At 39.5% G+C, this 18,493-nt stretch overlaps 1 protein-coding gene and 1 long non-coding RNA gene across 4 annotated transcripts in view; one reads left to right on the forward strand and one right to left on the reverse strand.

Moving 5' to 3' along the window:
• The window catches only part of acss2 (acyl-CoA synthetase short chain family member 2), an 82,113-nt gene that overhangs the window by 41,149 nt on the left and 22,471 nt on the right, over positions 1 to 18,493 (forward strand). For 2 of the 3 annotated variants that reach the window (XM_008109973.3, XM_008109972.3), the window contains exons 3-8: positions 7,340 to 7,431; positions 7,891 to 7,994; positions 8,902 to 8,974; positions 12,523 to 12,598; positions 13,250 to 13,364; positions 17,644 to 17,682. In XM_008109973.3, the coding sequence (XP_008108180.1) occupies positions 7,340 to 7,431; positions 7,891 to 7,994; positions 8,902 to 8,974; positions 12,523 to 12,598; positions 13,250 to 13,364; positions 17,644 to 17,682 (499 nt within the window). The remainder of the gene's footprint in view (positions 1 to 7,339; positions 7,432 to 7,890; positions 7,995 to 8,901; positions 8,975 to 12,522; positions 12,599 to 13,249; positions 13,365 to 17,643; positions 17,683 to 18,493) is intronic. The other variant, XM_003220544.4, reaches the window with a different exon arrangement.
• Positions 1 to 18,493, reverse strand: part of LOC134298447 (uncharacterized) — a 374,816-nt gene that overhangs the window by 4,976 nt on the left and 351,347 nt on the right. The gene's annotated exons all lie outside the window — the stretch shown is intronic.

Consider the following 18,493-nt stretch of genomic DNA (forward strand, 5'->3'; position numbering starts at 1 on the left):
TGTCCACGTTGTGGAAACAATTATTTATTTATTTATTTACCTCATTTATACCCCGCCCTTCTCACCCCGAAGGGGACTCAGGGCAGCTTACACATGGCAACTATTCAATGCCTCACCACATACAGAAAGTTTAAATTAAATCAAATTAAAATTAATACATTATTAACAGCTAAAAACAATACATTCAACATTAACACCTCATCATCCAAATTGTAGTCCGAGGCCAATCTGTAATCATTTCACATAGGCTAGGTCCATTGGTGCACTAAATTATTTTCCAAATGCCTGGTCCCATAACTAAGTTTTTACTTTCCTCCTGAAGGTTAGAAGGGAGGGGGCTGATCTAATATTGCTAGGGAGGGAGTTCCATAGCCAAGGGGCCACCACTGAGAAGGTCTGTCTCGTCCCCACTAGCCGCGCTTGCAAAGCGGACAGGACCGAGAGCAGGGCCTCCCCAGATGATCTTGTGTATGACATGGGAAGTGGGGAAGGGGAATAACCAGCGAAAACAGAGAAAATGGTTTTACTTCTTCAACTCCCCCCCCCCCCCCCCAAAATGGACTATTCTTCTCTCTCTAGCATCCCCTAGTGGCCTCCGCCCCAATAATGAAACAGTACCAAAATTTGAAATAACCATTACTTTAGAGCAGTGGTTCTCAACCTGTGGGTGGCATTTTGGCCTACAACTCCCAGAAATCCCAACCAGTTTATCAGCTGTTAGGATTTCTGGGAGTTGAAGGCCAAAACATCTGGGGACCCACAGGTTGAGAACCAGTGCTTTAGAGCTACTTTTCATTTGAGTTATTAAACAGCATATAAAGGCAAACATTAGTTTTCTTCACCTTGCAGGTATGGGTTAAATTTTAGCCTAAAAAAGGAAATATTGTTTGCTATCCTAGTTTATCACATGCCACATGCCTATTAAGTGCTGCTGTGTATCTCTCACAGAATTAAATCAGGTTACTCCAACATTGTCCTTTCTGTGTGTCTTGAAATACTCCCATTATACTAGATTGGACTCCAAAAGTTTGCCATATAGTAGAGAGTAGTAAGCATTTACAAAAAGCCCAGAAAGATTGTTGGAAATAAATGGACATTTACAAACTTTCTGTCATTTGCAAACAGGTCAATGTGGATGCACAATGAGTAGTAATGTTGTATTATGTTGTACAGTGCTTTGGAAAAGGCTATTAATACAAAAGTGCAATGTAAACTTAGAAAAAATATTTTTTCTTCTTGCTAAAATTTAGAGCAACAAAGAAGCCTCCGGTGGCACAGTGGGTTAAACCGCTGACCTGCTGAACTTGCAGACCGAAAGGTCAGTGGTTTGAATGTGGGGAGCGGGGCGAGCTCCTGCTGTTAGTCCCAGCTTCTGCCAATCTAACAGTTCGAAAACACACAAATGTGAGTAGATCAATAGGCGCTGCTCTGGCGGGAAGGTAACGGTGCTCCATGCAGTCACGCTGGTCACATGACCTTGGAGAGGAGTCTACGGACAGTGCTGGCTCTTTGGCTTAGAAATGAAAATGAGCACCAACCCCCAGAGTCGGACACGGCTAGACTTAATGTCAGGGGAAAACCTTTACTACAGTTTGGAGAATTGCCTTGGTGGCTGGAGAGTGCTAGGAGATTTAGAGCAAAAAGTAATTGTTCTAAGGTCTCATATTGACCAAAGTGGATGCTGAAGGCATGTTGATGGAAGATGTTTCAAACATTTTAATTAATCCTTTAAAAATCATTAAATCATCCAGATGTGTGGGTGGCAAATGACATTGATGGTAAACAGGTTTATTCTCCCAGCTTCAGCCAGATTTCCATAATACAGACCAGGTGGGCATGCTCATCCAGAATCAAATCCTGGATCAAAGATGTTTTTGCTAATGTTAAGCAGCAGAATTTTCAAACCATGAGGGATGTTGTCAATGCCATCCAGGCTATTTGCAATGGAGGATGGCTTGGGGATAACCAGAACCTCATGGATATAACATCTGTCTACCCCACCTTCCTTTGCAGCTGTTGCACCATTGACATTAGTTGCACCTTTGAATGCAAGGAATTGTATTACAAAATTTGTATGTGAACAAGTCAGAAAGCGCTCTCCCTTGTTGGCAGAAAATGATCCTGGGTTACTTGAGAAGAACCTTCTTCGATGATCTTCTATCTTGTAATATCAAATACCTAATCCTTCTGACATAATGAAATTCTATATTTCCTCTATTACGGATATTGGCAGACTGTTTTGCATGGGGGATGCACTTTTGCAACAGTAAAAAGGTCTGTAACCAGAATTGTATGGCTGATCTTTACTTCTGTTTTCTTCTGTTTACTTGGTCTTATTAATTTAAGAGACAACGGAATAGTGTTGATGTCTATCTAGTGTTTCTGGATTGCTGGCATCAGCCATTCCCACATTTTACTTTTAATCAGTTAGAAATGAGGGAGTAGTTGTTGCATACTTTGCTCCAGAGTATTCAGAGTACAGTATTTCAAAAGTGGAGCCCCTGGTGGCGTAGTGGGTTAAAGCCTTGTGACTTGAAGGTTGGGTTGCTGACCTGAAGGCTGCCAGGTTCGAATCCAACCCGGGGAGAGCTCAGATGAGCTCCCTCTATCAGCTCCAGCTCCATGCGGGGACATGAGAGAAGCCTCCCACAAGGATGGCAAAAACATCAAAACATCTGGGCATCCCCTGGGCAGTGTCCTTGCAGACGGCCAATTCTCTCACACCAGAAGTGACTTGCAGTTTCATTGCTTGGGAATGTATAACAGATGTTGGTGTATTTACTTAATGTCCATGTATCATAGAGGCTCTTTTTTCAAATATAAATATTGGAACAGTCCTATCTTCCCGTAACTACATGTTCTAGTTTGCAGGTTTCATATCTACAGAAGTAGTGGATTGTGGAACTGAAAAACCGGTTTTTCTACCATAGCTACATAGGGATGGGATGCACTTTATCCAGAAACAGTTAGGTAGAACTTTCCTTCCTTCAGCAGATAGCTTATGGCCTATATATATATTTATATATATTATGTATATGTTGTATATATTTATATATATTTATATATACAGTGTTCACTCGCTACTTCGCAGTTTGCTCTTCGCGGACTTGCTGTTTTGCAGTTTTTTAAATAAACACTAAAATAATATTATAAATCACAAAACCTTATGATTTTCAGTGGCAGTGGTCTCAGTTGGGTGAGGGCAGTGGGGCGGAGAAGGAGCCCAAATGGCAGCGGGAGGAGAAGGAGGTGGCGCCATGTTCCCCTGCCTCTTTCTTCCCTCCCTCCCTCCCTCCCTTCCTTCCACCCTCCTTCTTCCTACTTCCTACCTAAGGAGAAGCCTAGCGCCCCTACTTCATGGATTTTCACTTATCACGGCTGGTCCTAGAATGTAACCCCCGTGATAAGTGAAGGAACACTGTATTTATATATATTTGTTACTTAGTAGAGATGTAATTCCCTTCTAAACATTTTTTATTTGTGCAGTAATGCAGAATTACAAAAATTTAAATATTATCTTCTTATTTTATTACCATACCTTTTCCACTGTGGAATTTTGCAATGAATTCTCAAGTGGTTTAACATTTAGACACTGATCACAGCCAAATACATTTGGTTTCAGAAAAGTGTCTTTACTGTATACTTTCAGATAGCATTCTGAGATAACTGAAGCATATACTTAATGTTTAGATCTTTGTAGAAGTTTGCCTGCCCATTTTTTGCCCTGAGCATCACAGCATGAACTAAGTGCCCCTTTCAGTTTGTATTAGTTTTGAATAATGAAGAACAGGTGAGTATATTTTTGTAATATTTGAAGTGTAGCCGGTGGTGGTTCCAAACAATGCTGACAGAGCTGAGATAGTTCAGTAAATCTATGCTGAATGCTTTTTGGAGAAGTTACTAAGACCCGGGCATGTTTTCTGCACCCCTCATATTATTGGTGGAAGGTTTGTTCCTGTTAGCTTTTCACAAAAAGACGAAAACTGCAGCTCATGTATTGTAGTTTCAGACCTTGTTATATTTTAATACTTGCAAGAATACATATTTGATAATATGGATGTGGTATATTTAATTGCTGAAATTCCAAAGTTAAAATATTATCCGAATTTAAGCTATTTGGCCAATAATGGAAAGGAATAGCAAGGATTGTGTAATTTGACAGATGGTAGATTTGCTTGAAGCTCAGGGGGGTGGATCAACGACAAACTGGATAAATAAAGAAATATCCATATTATAGCAGAGATCTAAAAATACATTTTTTTTTCCATTTTGGGTAAAGAATATCTTCATATGTATGTGTTACTGAATGGCAAAATTGCTTCTTAAATGCTGTGATTCTGTGCTCCCATTCCTTGAAGTAAGCCTCATTGAACTTGATGGGGCTTTCTTTTCAGTAGGTATGGCTAATAGACATTGCATTGCAAGTGTCCTGGCAAGAACAGTTTATCTCTTTTTTAAATACCCAGTTTCCCAGTCTTTGTGTTGCCTTGGCTCTTTAGAGAGATCTGGGTGGAACCATTTCTCATTGGTTGCCTCACTCTGCCCAGATGGTCTCATCTTACACATCAACCCTCATTCCAGCTTTGAGCAAATACGTTGCTTCAGACCATGCTGCCCAGGGAAAGGAATTGGGCAGGCCATTTGTTACTAATTGTGTACTAATTGTGTTGTGCAATAGCACTTAAATCACACAAAAATACATCATGCTTTACTTCAAAGGCCAAGCAATCCTGGAGTATTCAAGCTGTGACTACTGATGGGGCACACTGAGTAACTGAGGATCTTTAGGTTTTAACGTATCACTTCTAACCATTAACCCTCCTGGCTAATGCCTTTGGGAGGGACATTCAGATCTTGTTCTCTTCCTTGTGCCATTATTTTCTTCAGTAGGTGGCTGTAGGAACCTCATGATTTGTGGTTATTAAACTTTCTGCAAGAATGTACAAGTCATGCTGCATGAGATATGGAGAGCTAACGGAGGGTGCAATTCATATAATTGGAGGGGATTAGCCATGCTGTCACCCATATAGAGGTAAATTGTAACTGGCCAGTAAAAACTTGAAATAAAACAAATGATTATGTAAAATGTCATTTTACCTTGTTGGTCCCATGATTTATAATTCATAATGTTTCATTTGTGACTTGGAAAAAAGATTTACATACAGTTGGTTGCTTGTATTTAATTCCTTCTACAATTAGTAAAATAATGAACAAGTTACATCATAATGATGAATCAATCAGGGATAACATCAGTTATTTTGTGGTGTAATTGCTTTAGATTTATAGTTGCAGGGCGTGTCTTCATTAAACCCTGGTTGTGGAATATCAGGTAGCTCTAGATCTCCTCAGTTTATGCTTTATACTGCTACTTTATGTTCTGCTATGAAGATGAACTGTGTAAGGAGAAAGTATGTTATATCATTGGCAGGAAGCCTGCAGAATTCAGATTTTTAAAAAAGAAGAAAACAGCATTTTAGTCACTTTCATTTTGAAAAACACAAAAAGTTTTCTTTAAAATTGAAATGAACATCAACTAATTACAAATAACAATAGGATTTTGGAATTATACAGCGGGCTCTTGATGTCCCCCGAAGGTTGGTTTTAGGACTGCCTTTATACCAAAATATGTGGATTCTCAAGACTTATAATGTATAATCACATATTAAAATGGTGTCCCTTATGGCCTTTTGAATTTTCTTTAAAATATTTTCAAGCCTTGAATGGTTGAATCTGTGGATGCTGCATCTGTGGATAGAGGGGGCAACTGATTACATTTTACAAAATTTTCCAAGTGTTGGTAATCTATTATTGAATGCTAAGGTCCAGAGAAGCTAGAGTGAGAAGAATGCATTGTAGAGCTTTCCAGAAAACGTATAAGTGTAAACATTTGTTTAAAAATTCCCAGAAAAATGTCTGGTGCTCTAAGTAATTTACTACATTTGGTTTTAATGTTTTGTTAAAATACATTCAAAGTTTTATATAAAAATTATTTTATTGGAATATTTGTATTTGAATGTAATGTATAGAGAATATCATATACTTACCTTATGTTTAACAAAAATAACTACAACTGAAAGAACACTATTTTTAGGGCACATTCCTAAAAAGAGTATAGTACCGTACCTTATGTATCTTATACCAGCAGATTCACTTTCTTTCTCTGGCTAATCTGTAACTACGGTGTTTTCAGCCTCACTCACAAAATCCATTTCAAGCTGGGAAGCATCTGATTTCAGTGCAACTAGGTGAAAGTTTTATTGCATCTGTGCACATAGGCAACTGATGAGATTTTGTCTTGACTCATACTTGTTACTGATTGAGTAGAAATGTCTTTTTTGAGAAATTGTGACAACCATAGCAGTGTTTATTTGTTAGTTTTTCTTGGCGTACGTTTGTTAGTGCATATTCCTTACAGAATAGGTAAAGGTAAAGGTTTCCCCTGACGGTAAGTCCACTTGTGTCCGACTCTCCATTTCTAAGCCAAAGAGCCAGCATTGTCCATAGACACCTCCAAGGTCATGTGGCCGGCATGACTGCATGGAGTGCCGTTACCTTCCCGCTGGAGCGGTACCTATTGATCTACTCACATTTGCATGTTTTCGAACTGCTAGGTTGGCAGAAGCTGGAGCTAACAGTGGGCGCTCACTCCGCTCCCCGGATTCGAACCGAGTTTAGCTCATCTGACATGATTGATCACAGGTCAACAGTATGGACAACAATTGATAAATGTAGGCACATATATATAGTATGGACAAATTTCTCACATCTCTGTAATAGTGATAGGGAAAACTTTATGACCATCTCTGAGCCATAGAGGAAATGATTCCTATGATCTATGTCTGGCATACTATTCCTTATAGGAATAAGAAGAAAGTGATACTTGCTTATGTTTATCTACATGATTATTCAACTTCTCTTTTTAACTAGACTTGTCCCATTCAGTTATATACTAAATGGTAAATTGACTGCTGTGTAAATCTTATTTATTAAATAGATCTACTGTTTTGGGGCTAGCAAATGGAGGAGGTTTTTTAACTATCTTTATTGGGTCCAGTCTTTCAATACTAGCTTTCAATATTTCCTCACATTTACTGTTAGAATCATAGAACTGGAAAGAGTCACAAGTGTCCTCTAGCCCAACTCCTTTTCATATAGGAATACATAACTAAATCTTTAGAATGAAAACAGCATTCTACCAGTGGGTTGCTGTGAATTTTTATACCCGTTTACTTGTTTTAAAATCTAAGTCTAAAAAGGTGACAGTTGAGAAATCTGTGTTTTGTCTTTAGAGATGTATCTTTGTGCAAAATTAATCGTATGTCCCTCTCTTCCTTTACAGGGAGGGAAATGAACCAGGCGATTCCATGAAGATCACATACAGCGAGCTTCTCAGTAAGGTCTGCCAGTTTGCTAATGTTCTTCAGGAACAAGGTATCTGATCCAACAGTGTCAATAAAGTACAGTATGTCAAGATTTATTTGTGAGGATAAGTGCATGAAGCCCAATTTGTAACTAGTTCCTTTGCTGGGATAATAATGCGTATTCCTGAGATATGATAATAAGATTTTGTTCACCCAAAACAAAATATTGAAATATTACAGCATGCGTATACTATGCATACTTGTGATAGTCACTTGTACAAAACCAGAATGAAGATGTTCACCCAGTGCAGGCATGTCCTGTCTTTTTTCATTGCTAACTCCAGGTCAGAGCTGGAATTTACCAGTTTCATTGCTAGGCATCCATTTTCAGTCTTTAATGAATTCTGATATTAAAGTTCATTCTTGCCTTTTGCTATTGATGCATTATTCCTTCTGTTGGATTACCAGAGCACAGGGAAAATGGCTAAGTGGCAATTTGACGTTAAAAACTCTTCTTTCTCTTCCATAGGTGTGAAGAAAGGAGACAGAGTTTCCATTTACATGCCAATGATCATTGAGCTGGTGGTGGCCATGCTGGCATGTGCCAGAATTGGAGCAGTTCATTCCATTGTGGTAAGAAGGAACAGTTACTTTAATTCTAAGGAGTGTTCTTGTGTATCACAGTCTCTGATTGAAATGAACAGCAATTTTAGTATATTGTTCTTGAAAGAGAAAGCCCCGGTGGTGAAGTGAAGCACTGAGCTGCTGAACTTGCAGACCGAAAGGTCGCAGGTTCAAATCTTGGGAGCGGAGTGAGCACCCGCTGTTAGCTCCAGCTTCTGCCAACCTAGCAGTTCGAAAACATGCAAATGTGAGTAGATTAATAGGTACCGCTCCGGCGGGAAGGTAACGGCGCTCCATGAAGTCATGCCAGTCACATGACCTTGGAGGTGTCTACAGACAACGCCGGCTCTTTGACATAGAAATGGAGATGAGCACCAACCCCCAGAGTCGGACACGACTGGACTTAATGTCAGGGGAAACCTTTACCTTTACCTTTTTTCTTGAAAGAAGGTGGCTGCTTTCCCTGTGACTCTGAATTGCTTTCTGGGTGAACTGCCATATAATCTGACTTTTGTCAGGACAGATGTTGGATTAACTCCCTTGTTTTTGGAAATAACCTTTGACTATAGGTTGCTAAAGTGATTTTTGAACTCTCTTGTACACTGACTTGTCAATCTCTGTATGTTTGCCGTATCCCCCCATTAGCATTGTGAGTATCCTGGTGAATGTTCCCAATTAAAGGGCTGGTGCAACCACACATTGTGAGAGATGGTTAGTAGTTATGGCCAAACAGGCTTTCAGTGAAGCTTGTATGCAGTTAATCTTCTAAAGAACTTTAGGGCACCTTGGAACAATTTTTTGAAAAATTGTTTGGATGAATCCATTGGAAAATTGCAATTCGTTGATTTTGTCTCCATTCATATTTACAAGCATAATTCGGAATGATCCAAGCTGAATTTGTGGTGTTTTATTTTAGTTTGCAGGTTTCTCAGCAGAGTCCCTTTGTGAGAGGATCCTTGATTCCCACTGCTCCCTTCTTATCACTGCAGGTAAAACAGCACTTCCGTATAAACTGCAATATTTTACTCATCAAGGCAAACTAATAGAATCATAGAATCATAGAATCATAGAATAGTAGAGTTGGAAGAGACCACATGGGCCATCTAGTCCAACCCCCTGCTAAGAAGCAGGAAATCTCATTCAAAGCATCCCCGACAGATGGCCATCCAGCCTCTGCTTAAAAGCCTCCAAGGAAGGAGCGTCCACCACGGCCCTGGGGAGAGAGTTCCACTGTCGAACAGCTCTCACAGTGAGGAAGTTCTTCCTGATGTTCAAGTGGAATCTCCTTTCCTGTAGTTTGAAGCCATTGTTCCGTGTCCTAGTCTGCAGGGCAGCAGAAAACAAGCTTGCTCCCTCTTCCCTATGACTTCCCTTCACGTATTTGTACATGGCTATCATGTCTCCTCTCAGCCTTCTCTTCTGCAGGCTAAACATGCCCAGCTCTTTAAGCCGCTCCTCATAGGGCTTGTTCTCCAGACCCTTAATCATTTTAGTCGCCCTCCTCTGGACGCTTTCCAGCTTGTCAACATCTCCCTTCAACTGTGGTGCCCAAAATTGGACACAGTATTCCAGGTGTGGTCTGACCAAGGCAGAATAGAGGGGGAGCATAACTTCCCTGGATCTAGACGCTATTCCCCTATTGATGCAGGCCAGAATCCCATTGGCTTTTTTAGCAGCCGCATCACATTGTTGGCTCATGTTTAACTTGTTGTCCACGAGGACTCCAAGGTCTTTTTCGCACACACTGCTGTCAAGCCAGGCGTCCCCCATTCTGTATCTTTGATTTCCATTTTTTCTGCCGAAGTGAAGTATCTTGCATTTGTCCCTGTTGAACTTCATTTTGTTAGTTTTGGCCCATCTCTCTAGTCTGTCAAGATCGTTTTGAATTCTGCTCCTGTCTTCTGGAGTGTTAGCTATCCCTCCCAGTTTTGTGTCATCTGCAAACTTGATGATCGTGCCTTCTAACCCTTCGTCTAAGTCGTTAATAAAGATGTTGAACAGAACCGGGCCCAGGACGGAGCCCTGCGGCACTCCACTTGTCACTTCTTTCCATGATGAAGACGACGCATTGGTGAGCACCCTTTGGGTTCGTTCGCTTAGCCAATTACAGATCCACCTAACCGTAGTTTTGTCTAGCCCACATTTTACTAGTTTGTTTGCCAGAAGGTCGTGGGGGACTTTGTCGAAGGCCTTACTGAAATCCAGGTACGCTACATCCACAGCATTCCCTGTATCGACCCAACTCGTAACTCTATCGAAAAAAGAGATCAGATTAGTCTGGCATGACTTGTTTTTGGTAAATCCGTGTTGACTATTAGCAATGACTGCATTTGTTTCTAAGTGTTCGCAGACCACTTCCTTAATGATCTTTTCCAGAATTTTGCCTGGTATTGATGTGAGGCTGACCGGACGGTAATTGTTTGGGTCGTTCTTTTTTCCCTTCTTGAAGATAGGGACCACATTCGCCCTCCTCCAATCTGCTGGGACTTCTCCCGTTCTCCAAGAACTCTCGAAGATAATTGCCAGTGGTTCTGAAATAACTTCCGCTAGTTCCTTCAGTACTCTTGGGTGTAGCTGATCTGGCCCTGGGGACTTGAATTCGTTTAGAGAGGCCAGGTGTTCCTGGACAACGTGTCTCCCTATTTGGGGTTGGATTTCCCCCAATCCTTCGTCCATTCCGTGTTGCTGAGGTTGAAGATGGCTATCTTTTTCTGAGAAGACCGAGGCAAAGAAGGCATTGAGCAGTTCTGCCTTTTACCTGTCCCCTGTTGCCATCATCCCATCTTCTCCTTGCAATGGCCCTATCGCCTCCTTTTTCTTCCTTTTTCTACCAACGTAAGCAAAAAAGCCTTTTTTGTTGTTTTTTATGTCCCTGGCAAGCCTGAGCTCATTTTGCGCTTTAACCTTGCGAACCTTTTCCCTACAGGTGTTGGCTATACGTTTGAATTCTTCTTTGGTGATTTCTCCCCTTTTCCACTTCTTGTGCATGTCACTTTTGAGCTTTAGCTCAGTTAGAAGTTCTTTGGACATCCATTCTGGCTTCTTTGCACTTGTCTTATTTTTCTTCTTTGTTGGCACTGTTTGCATTTGCGCCTTGAGTATTTCACTTTTGAAAAACTCCCATCCATCCTTAACTCCCTTGTTTTTTAATATCGGCGTCCATGGAATGCCGCTCAGTAATTCCTTCATTTTTTGGAAGTCAGCTCTCTTAAAGTCCAGAAAGCGTGTTTGACTTGTCTTAGTTTCAGCATTCCTTTGTATTGCAAACTGCAGGAGCACATGGTCACTTGCCCCTAAGGATCCAACCACTTCAACTGTATTGATCAGGTCTTCCACATTTGTTAAGATTAGATCAAGAGTTGCTGATCCCCTTGTTGCCTCTTCTACCTTCTGGACCATAAAATTATCTGCAAGGCAAGTGAGGAATTTGTTGGACTTTGTACTCTTGGCTGAGTTTGTTTTCCAGCAGATATCGGGATAATTGAAATCGCCCATGACTACTATATCTCTTCTTTGAGATATAGTAGTCATGGCAACTGTTTATATTCTTCCTCTTTTTGGAAAGAGGAATAAGCTGCTACTAGACAGGACATAAAATGTAGGGGAATAAGTCACAACTTCCTGATCTAACTATTATCAGTAAACTGATGGATTATCAGTAACCACCTTGAGTCCCCTTCGGGGTAGAGAAAGGTGGGGTATAATAATAAACTTCTGATACATGAATGTAGCTATTCTTCTAAAACTTTATTTGATGGCTTTGGTTTCACAACAAGCCGTTAGAAAGCCATGAAGATGAAATTAAACAATGGACTGTTTTTCATAATATTGCACACTATATGTGTCTTACTAGGACATATTTCCTATCTCTCATGGTAAAAGGCTTCGACCTGACATTTTCCCCATTTCATAAGGTAAACAAAATCCCAAGCTATTTATGATAAACTAAATCTCTTAAGCAATTTTCGTTGATATTAGTTTTAAGACTTTAGAACAGAACTTTCCTCTGAGTAGACTTGCAAAGGGTTGCATTGTTAGTGCTATGTTTCTCATGTGGATTGCTACCTCATGTGGCTCTCGCTCCAAATAGTGAAATCAATGTATTTCAACATCTTAGAACTCTTCTGTTGGAATTGCGTCTTCAAAATTTTGTAACACAACAAATCAAGATCTCCCAAGATCTCCATACAATTCCCCAGCCAGTTTGTTCATAACGTCCTGTGAAGTCATTGGGATGCTGTTAATAGACCTAAAACACTTAAAATTTTGATCTGATCGTTCTTCAAAGGATGCTTTTGAGGGTATTGCTCACTTTAAACTTTGACCCCTTCCCATTTCCAGAAATGATTTCACTGAATGCTATTTGCTTTGCTGTTATAATTGATCTTTGATTTAGCAAATATTTTTCCTTAATTTAATTCCATTGTTTCCAGTCTATTTACATTAAGTGAATTCCTCTTTTTTATTTTGATGACCTTCAAGTACTTGTCAGACTGATCTAGTGAACCAGTTCAATCATTCACTTACTGTTTTGTAGATGCCTTTTATAGAGGCGATAAGCTGATTAACCTGAAGCAAATAGCAGATGATGCCTTGCAGAAATGTAGAGACAAGTAAGTCTGATCTCTCTTGGAAAGAAGGGGGTTCCCATTGATTTTTTTTCATTCTGTGTAAGTCTAAATGTGTTATAATTCTGGTCTTAAAAATAAAACAGCATTCCCGAAACAAGTGTATGTACATAAACTTGGAGAAAATATGCAGTGTAGACCTGTTTCTTCTGAGAATTGCTTGGTTCCCTCCCCCCCCCCCCCCAAATAATCTAGTTTGGAACTTTATTTTTCACATTTTGCTTTTTCTGGTTAAGTGCTTTGAAAATGGAAATTGGATGCTTCCCAAAGCCGCAGTTGATTTAAGAGGCCTGTTCCAATTGGGATTAGTAAACCGGACTCAGAAGAAAATATTCAGCCATGGAATATTATGTTTTTCAGCATAACTTCACCTCTAGTGCAGACATGGACAAACTTCAGTCCTCCAGGTGTTTTGGACTTCAACTCCCACAATTCCTAACAGTCTACCAGCTGTTAGGAATTATGGGAGTTGAAGTTCAAAACACCTGGAGGGCCAAAGTTTGCCCATGCCTGTTCTAGTGCAATGCTCTGTTATCAGCTTTCTGCAAGGCTGGGCATTTGTGTTTCTCCATTTCCTGAACAAAGTAATCTAAGATCTATTGGCATTATCTCCAGGCTTCACTTCTCTTCTTTTAGGGACCACCCTTTGCGAAGATGCATTGTGGTCAAGCATATAGGAAGAGAGGAACTGGTACAAGATGGGCCAAGCAGCAAGTCCCCACCGCTAAAAAGACTCTGCCAGAGTGTGCAGGTAAGTTTCCTGTGTTAAACATGTGAAGGAACTGTTCCTGGAACACTTTCTCTGAGAGAAAGGGAGGTAATTATACTTTTCTGGATCTTTGGAAAGAGGATAGAGTTTTAGCAATTCAAGACTGGTTCTTTATTATACATAGGAAATCAAGTAGCATTTCAATAATTCTGGGGGCATAAAGAAATAATGTATTCTCTTGCACCTTATATTGCTGTTGAGAGTTTTATATGTAACATGTTTGTGTAGCCAGCAATCAGAGACATTCACTGGGTAGTTATTTTGGACATTATTCATGAGAGGAGACAAATAAGTTTTTATAATTCTTATGTGGTCCTTTAACAAACAACATAAAAGCAGAAAATTTGAATATATTAAATATATTAAATACCAACAATATATTCAAAGACATCTGGACCTTAGTAGCTTAGTTAGCAAATATACAATTATAAATGCTACTAAATGTTTTGTTTAATCCTGTTAGATCTCTGTAGAAATAGTAGGATTCATTTACATCTTTCCTTGAATCATGAGGCATAGTTCTATCTTATGGGAGTAGCAAGTTCTAGTAGAGTTGGATAGCAGCTTTGTCTGCATGTGTGATGAAAATGAAATACATGATGTTTTCCTCACTATGTTCTGAAACTAGTACTTGAGGGTTATTTCCAGGAAACCATACAGAATGGTGACTGTATTTACTATTACCTGTACTTCACTCATTTTCTTTGCAAAATAAACACTATTCTCTCCACTTTTTAGGCACTGTTCATTTTCCTTCATTTTCATTTGTAGGGCTCTCTTGATAGTGTTTTAGATCTGAACATAGATCTGAGAAGATTTTTCTTATGTCCTATTGAAAAATCGTCTAGAATGACATTAGGTTGTAAAGTAATGTTCTTTGGCCATTCACATTTCCCACTCTTGCTTGCATATATGACATATATCATATTGATATATTCTGATTTCCATTGTCATTATCTCATACAAATTAATCAGTATCTCCGCTGCCTTTCTCAACTTTATGCTGCTTTATTAATATCACATTCTAACTTGTTTCCAATATTACCATTCCAGGAGAACAAGGTTGATATATGCAGTTGGTTCTTGGTATCCACTGGGATTTGGTTCCAGCTTCAGCCCTGCCTGTAGCTACTAAAATCAGTGGATGCTCAAGACCTATTACATACAATGTCATAGTAAAATAGTGTATATAATGGCAAAATAAAGGTTTGCTTTTTGGAATTCTTGGAGGGGTTTTTTCAAGCTGTGTATATAGAATCAGTGGATATGGAGGGCCAATTGTATGTACTTCCATTATTGTTTCTAGGAGCTAAGAGTTCCCTGGAGCCAATCATCTTTATTGGAGGCTAGACATACAAAGAATAATCACAGATTTTCTGATCCTCATGAAAATGGTCTGCCACTGCAAGATGTTTTGCACTTGGGGCCTTCCCCCTGCAAACCCCCCCCCCCACACACACAAAGAAGAACATTATTTTACTGAAAAAAATATCAATATGCAGAAAACAATGTATTTGTGCAAACAGATTTCTTGCAGAAAGATTCTGATACAGTAAATTATTAGAAATAACTTGTGCTTCCAGGCAAAGATCAAATCAGCAAAGATTTACATTCCAACTAGAGATTTTTCCTATGGAGACACATACCCACGATCCCATAAATCCAAGCAACCCTTGACTACTGACTATTACACATACACACACCGTCTAGTATTAATAATGGTCAGAATAGAAGTGGAAGTTGTTGTTTATTGTGACCTAGTTATCACTGCGTTGATAAATATGTATAAGGAGTCTACTGCTCTAGTCTTTCAAGAGATGTATATATATTTGGTGTGTTTGTATGTGTCATATAATTCATCTTTTGTAAAAATAAAAATCACAAGACAGATTTCAGAGCGAAGAGCTCCATCACAGCTCCTTAAAAAGCATAGGTTTCTATTAGTTTGAATAAGAAAAAACTCCCATCCTTCATTTGTAGATTGCAGTGGTGTAGTTTCGTTTCGCCACATTGAAAATGAAGCATTTTTCCTGTTCAGACTTTTATGTCATAGTATTGTATTGCGATCTGCATGGAAGTCCTCATTATTTTTTAACAAGTGGAGTAAAAACATTGCTTTTCCATGCTTTCTAACATTTAAAGGCATTCTGTGTAGTTGTTGCCCCCTGAAATTAGGGTTAACAGCGAGATGTAATGGATCCACGTGATTGACTGCCTACCTAATGTGGCTTTTAAAATGTGGCTTCATGAGATATAGCTACAGAAAAACTACCCCCATGATATAGCTGTAACTTACACAGCCATATCCTTGTTGACATTTAGCTTATTTAGATAAAGTTTTCTGTCTTATGTAATAGCTTACCAGTGACTTTCTGGCTTCTTGTGCAGTAAGGTTGTAGAAAGGAATGTGGGAATCTAAGTTGGTATATAAATAAGTGGCTTTTTTGAAGTCAGCCTGTATTGGTGATATCTTTCCAGTCCTATTTCCCTGCCTCCCACATCCTCTTCCATGGAAGCTATTTATTCATTGGATTTCCCCCTGTTCTTCTTCCACAAATAGAGCCCAAGGCAGATGCCAGGACTTCAGAGCAGCTCTCAAGACAATGCAGTTTTCTTGTAAATAAGAAGAGAAGCTCTCTTGTTTCAAAAACAGATTGTACTTTCACGAGGATGAACAATTATGTTTTTCTTCCGCATTTTTATTTGTTATAAATGGTAGAGACATTTTCTGAGGGTGCTTGTTTCTTGGGCAAAACAGAGGGAGAGCACATATATGAAGTTTGCACTAAGTAGAAAGGGTCTCTCTGTGTGCATATGCCACCACACTGAGGCTCAGCATTGTTTGTAATATGCTAAAGTATGCGTGCATACTACCTTTTGTCATTTTACATCTGTGTCAGTTCTTTGTAGCATCATTGTTCCATCATTATTTCATAAAGAATCTGGTAAGAAAGTGCAACTGAAAAATGGAAATGGACAACTGAAACAAATATTTTCAGCTTTATTACCACTAACAATGTTGGTACACAGGATTACTAGTATCATTGCAAAATTACATCTCTTGCTGCCATATCCAGCACTTGTACACCAGCCTGCTAAGTAGAATGATTTGTATTGCCAAATCCTATTGTTCAGAGCTCCACCATTCTTTTAGGGTGTGGTGGCAAAGGTCATCATTGCAATGCTTTACTCTTTTTAGTACAAGCCTGAGGCCCTTTCTACACTGTCCTTATATCCCAGGATCTGATCCCAGGTTATCTGCTTTTAACTGGATCATGTGAGTTTACACTGCCAGATAATCTGGGATAAGAAGCCAATCTAGAATCAGATCTTGGGAAATATAGGACAGTGTAGAAGGGGCCTTAACGTCAGGGGAATCCTTTACCTTTTAGAAGGGGCCTAAGATATACTAACACAAACAAAGTGTGAAAAAAGAAGGAACTACACTTTGAATTAACTGGCAGGATGCCTCTAAGAACATTCTTAGTCTATTCTTAATATTTTGTTGTTGTAACATTGAGCCCACCATCTTTTCCCATTCAGGGTCAGTTCTGGTTTCCCAATTGGGATTTTGGGATCTTTGTAGATCTACCGCAGATCATCCAAGATTTTCTGTTAGTCACATATCCTTCTGTGCATTTCTGTTCTAGGACTAGAGATCTGCCAGCTCTGTGTGTGTATTTTATGTGGATTAAGCAAAACGTCTCAGAATTATTGAACAGGAACGTGACGAAAGAGCCAGTAAAGTTTTGAAAACAAATAGGGTTTGTACTTGATTAGGGAAGTGGCAGCGACCTTTGTCCTTTTTAAATGTCATCTACAGTATGCAAAATAAATATTTCTGTTGGGACAAGGGAGCTTGATGACTTTATAGCACCTCTACAAGTGCCGTTTCCTAGCCCTTTAGTGGTATGTTATCTTTTTTTTTGTTCATGGGGGGGGGGGGGGTGTCTTCCATAAGACTCTCCATCCCGAAGCTGATTGGCAGAGTAATTTCTTGAAGCAAAAGGATGATTTCGCATTCACACTTGCAGGTGACCCTGGTATCTTTTCATGGGATGTCAAAGCTCTGGAGTGGAACCAGCTGAAAAGACTATTGTGCCCTGATACTTCATTTTGTATTTTAGAAGGAGAGCTTTTCTGCTGTCCAGCAGCTGTCCCTGCCACTTGCTTTTCCTTGCCAGCATGGTATTAAATAATAGCCCAGTGCTATTTTTCTCCTTCTCAAACCTTATATCCTCTCTGTATGGATTTTTAACAGGAGAAAAAGACTGAGAGCTCAAAGAAAGCACATCCTAAGGTATTTACTGTGTAGCAGAAGCTTTCTTTTAGCATTTCTCTGTTCTGCTTCCCCTTTCCAGCACTGCTCTCCTCTCCTCCTAGTCTGCTTTCTCTCTCTCACTGCACGGCGATGTGTGGCCTTCTAACTGTAGTACTTGCATGTTAATCATAGACCTCACTGTCCCAAATGGTGGAAGGGGACCATCACGTGACATGACACCAACTCGGGTTTGTTGGAGTGGGACAGTGACTCTATTGTAGTAGCACTAAAAAATTTTAGCGTCTCTTGTATTTACCTATCATTAGAATTTTCTCCACCAACACACAAAGGCAAGTGTCAAAGGAATCTGGGCTTCTAAATAGAAATATTCCCTTAGGAAATGACTACATCTGGAACTGCCAGCTGACGCCTTGAAATTGTACAGCATGTTCACGCTCAATGGCTTGATGCACCTTTCACAGGTTGTTGGATCCATGCCATCAATTGAAGCGGCTTTGAGGACTCATGAAGTGGCCACACTCATACTATTGTCCTAATAGTTGAGCCAATGGTATATAAATAACCATTTTTGTTTGTAAGAATGGTTTGAAGTCTACATCTAGGTTTATTTATTTCACTCTTTTATTGACTAACAAACCTTAATCAGATTAAAATGGTTGCCAGCACTATTTCCTTTGCAATAAAGTTGTCTGAAAAGATGATTTTACAGAAATGCTAGTTTTGCCATCTGCTTTCCTATCCAAAGTGACAGGAGTTATTACTAAACCCAATTAGTTTTTTTTACATTCATTGATGATAGCTTCCAAATATAATTGATAACTTTTTAAAA

The sequence above is a fragment of the Anolis carolinensis genome, chromosome 4 (assembly GCF_035594765.1).
Source record: "Anolis carolinensis isolate JA03-04 chromosome 4, rAnoCar3.1.pri, whole genome shotgun sequence".
Classification (NCBI taxonomy): Eukaryota; Metazoa; Chordata; class Lepidosauria; order Squamata; family Dactyloidae; genus Anolis; species Anolis carolinensis.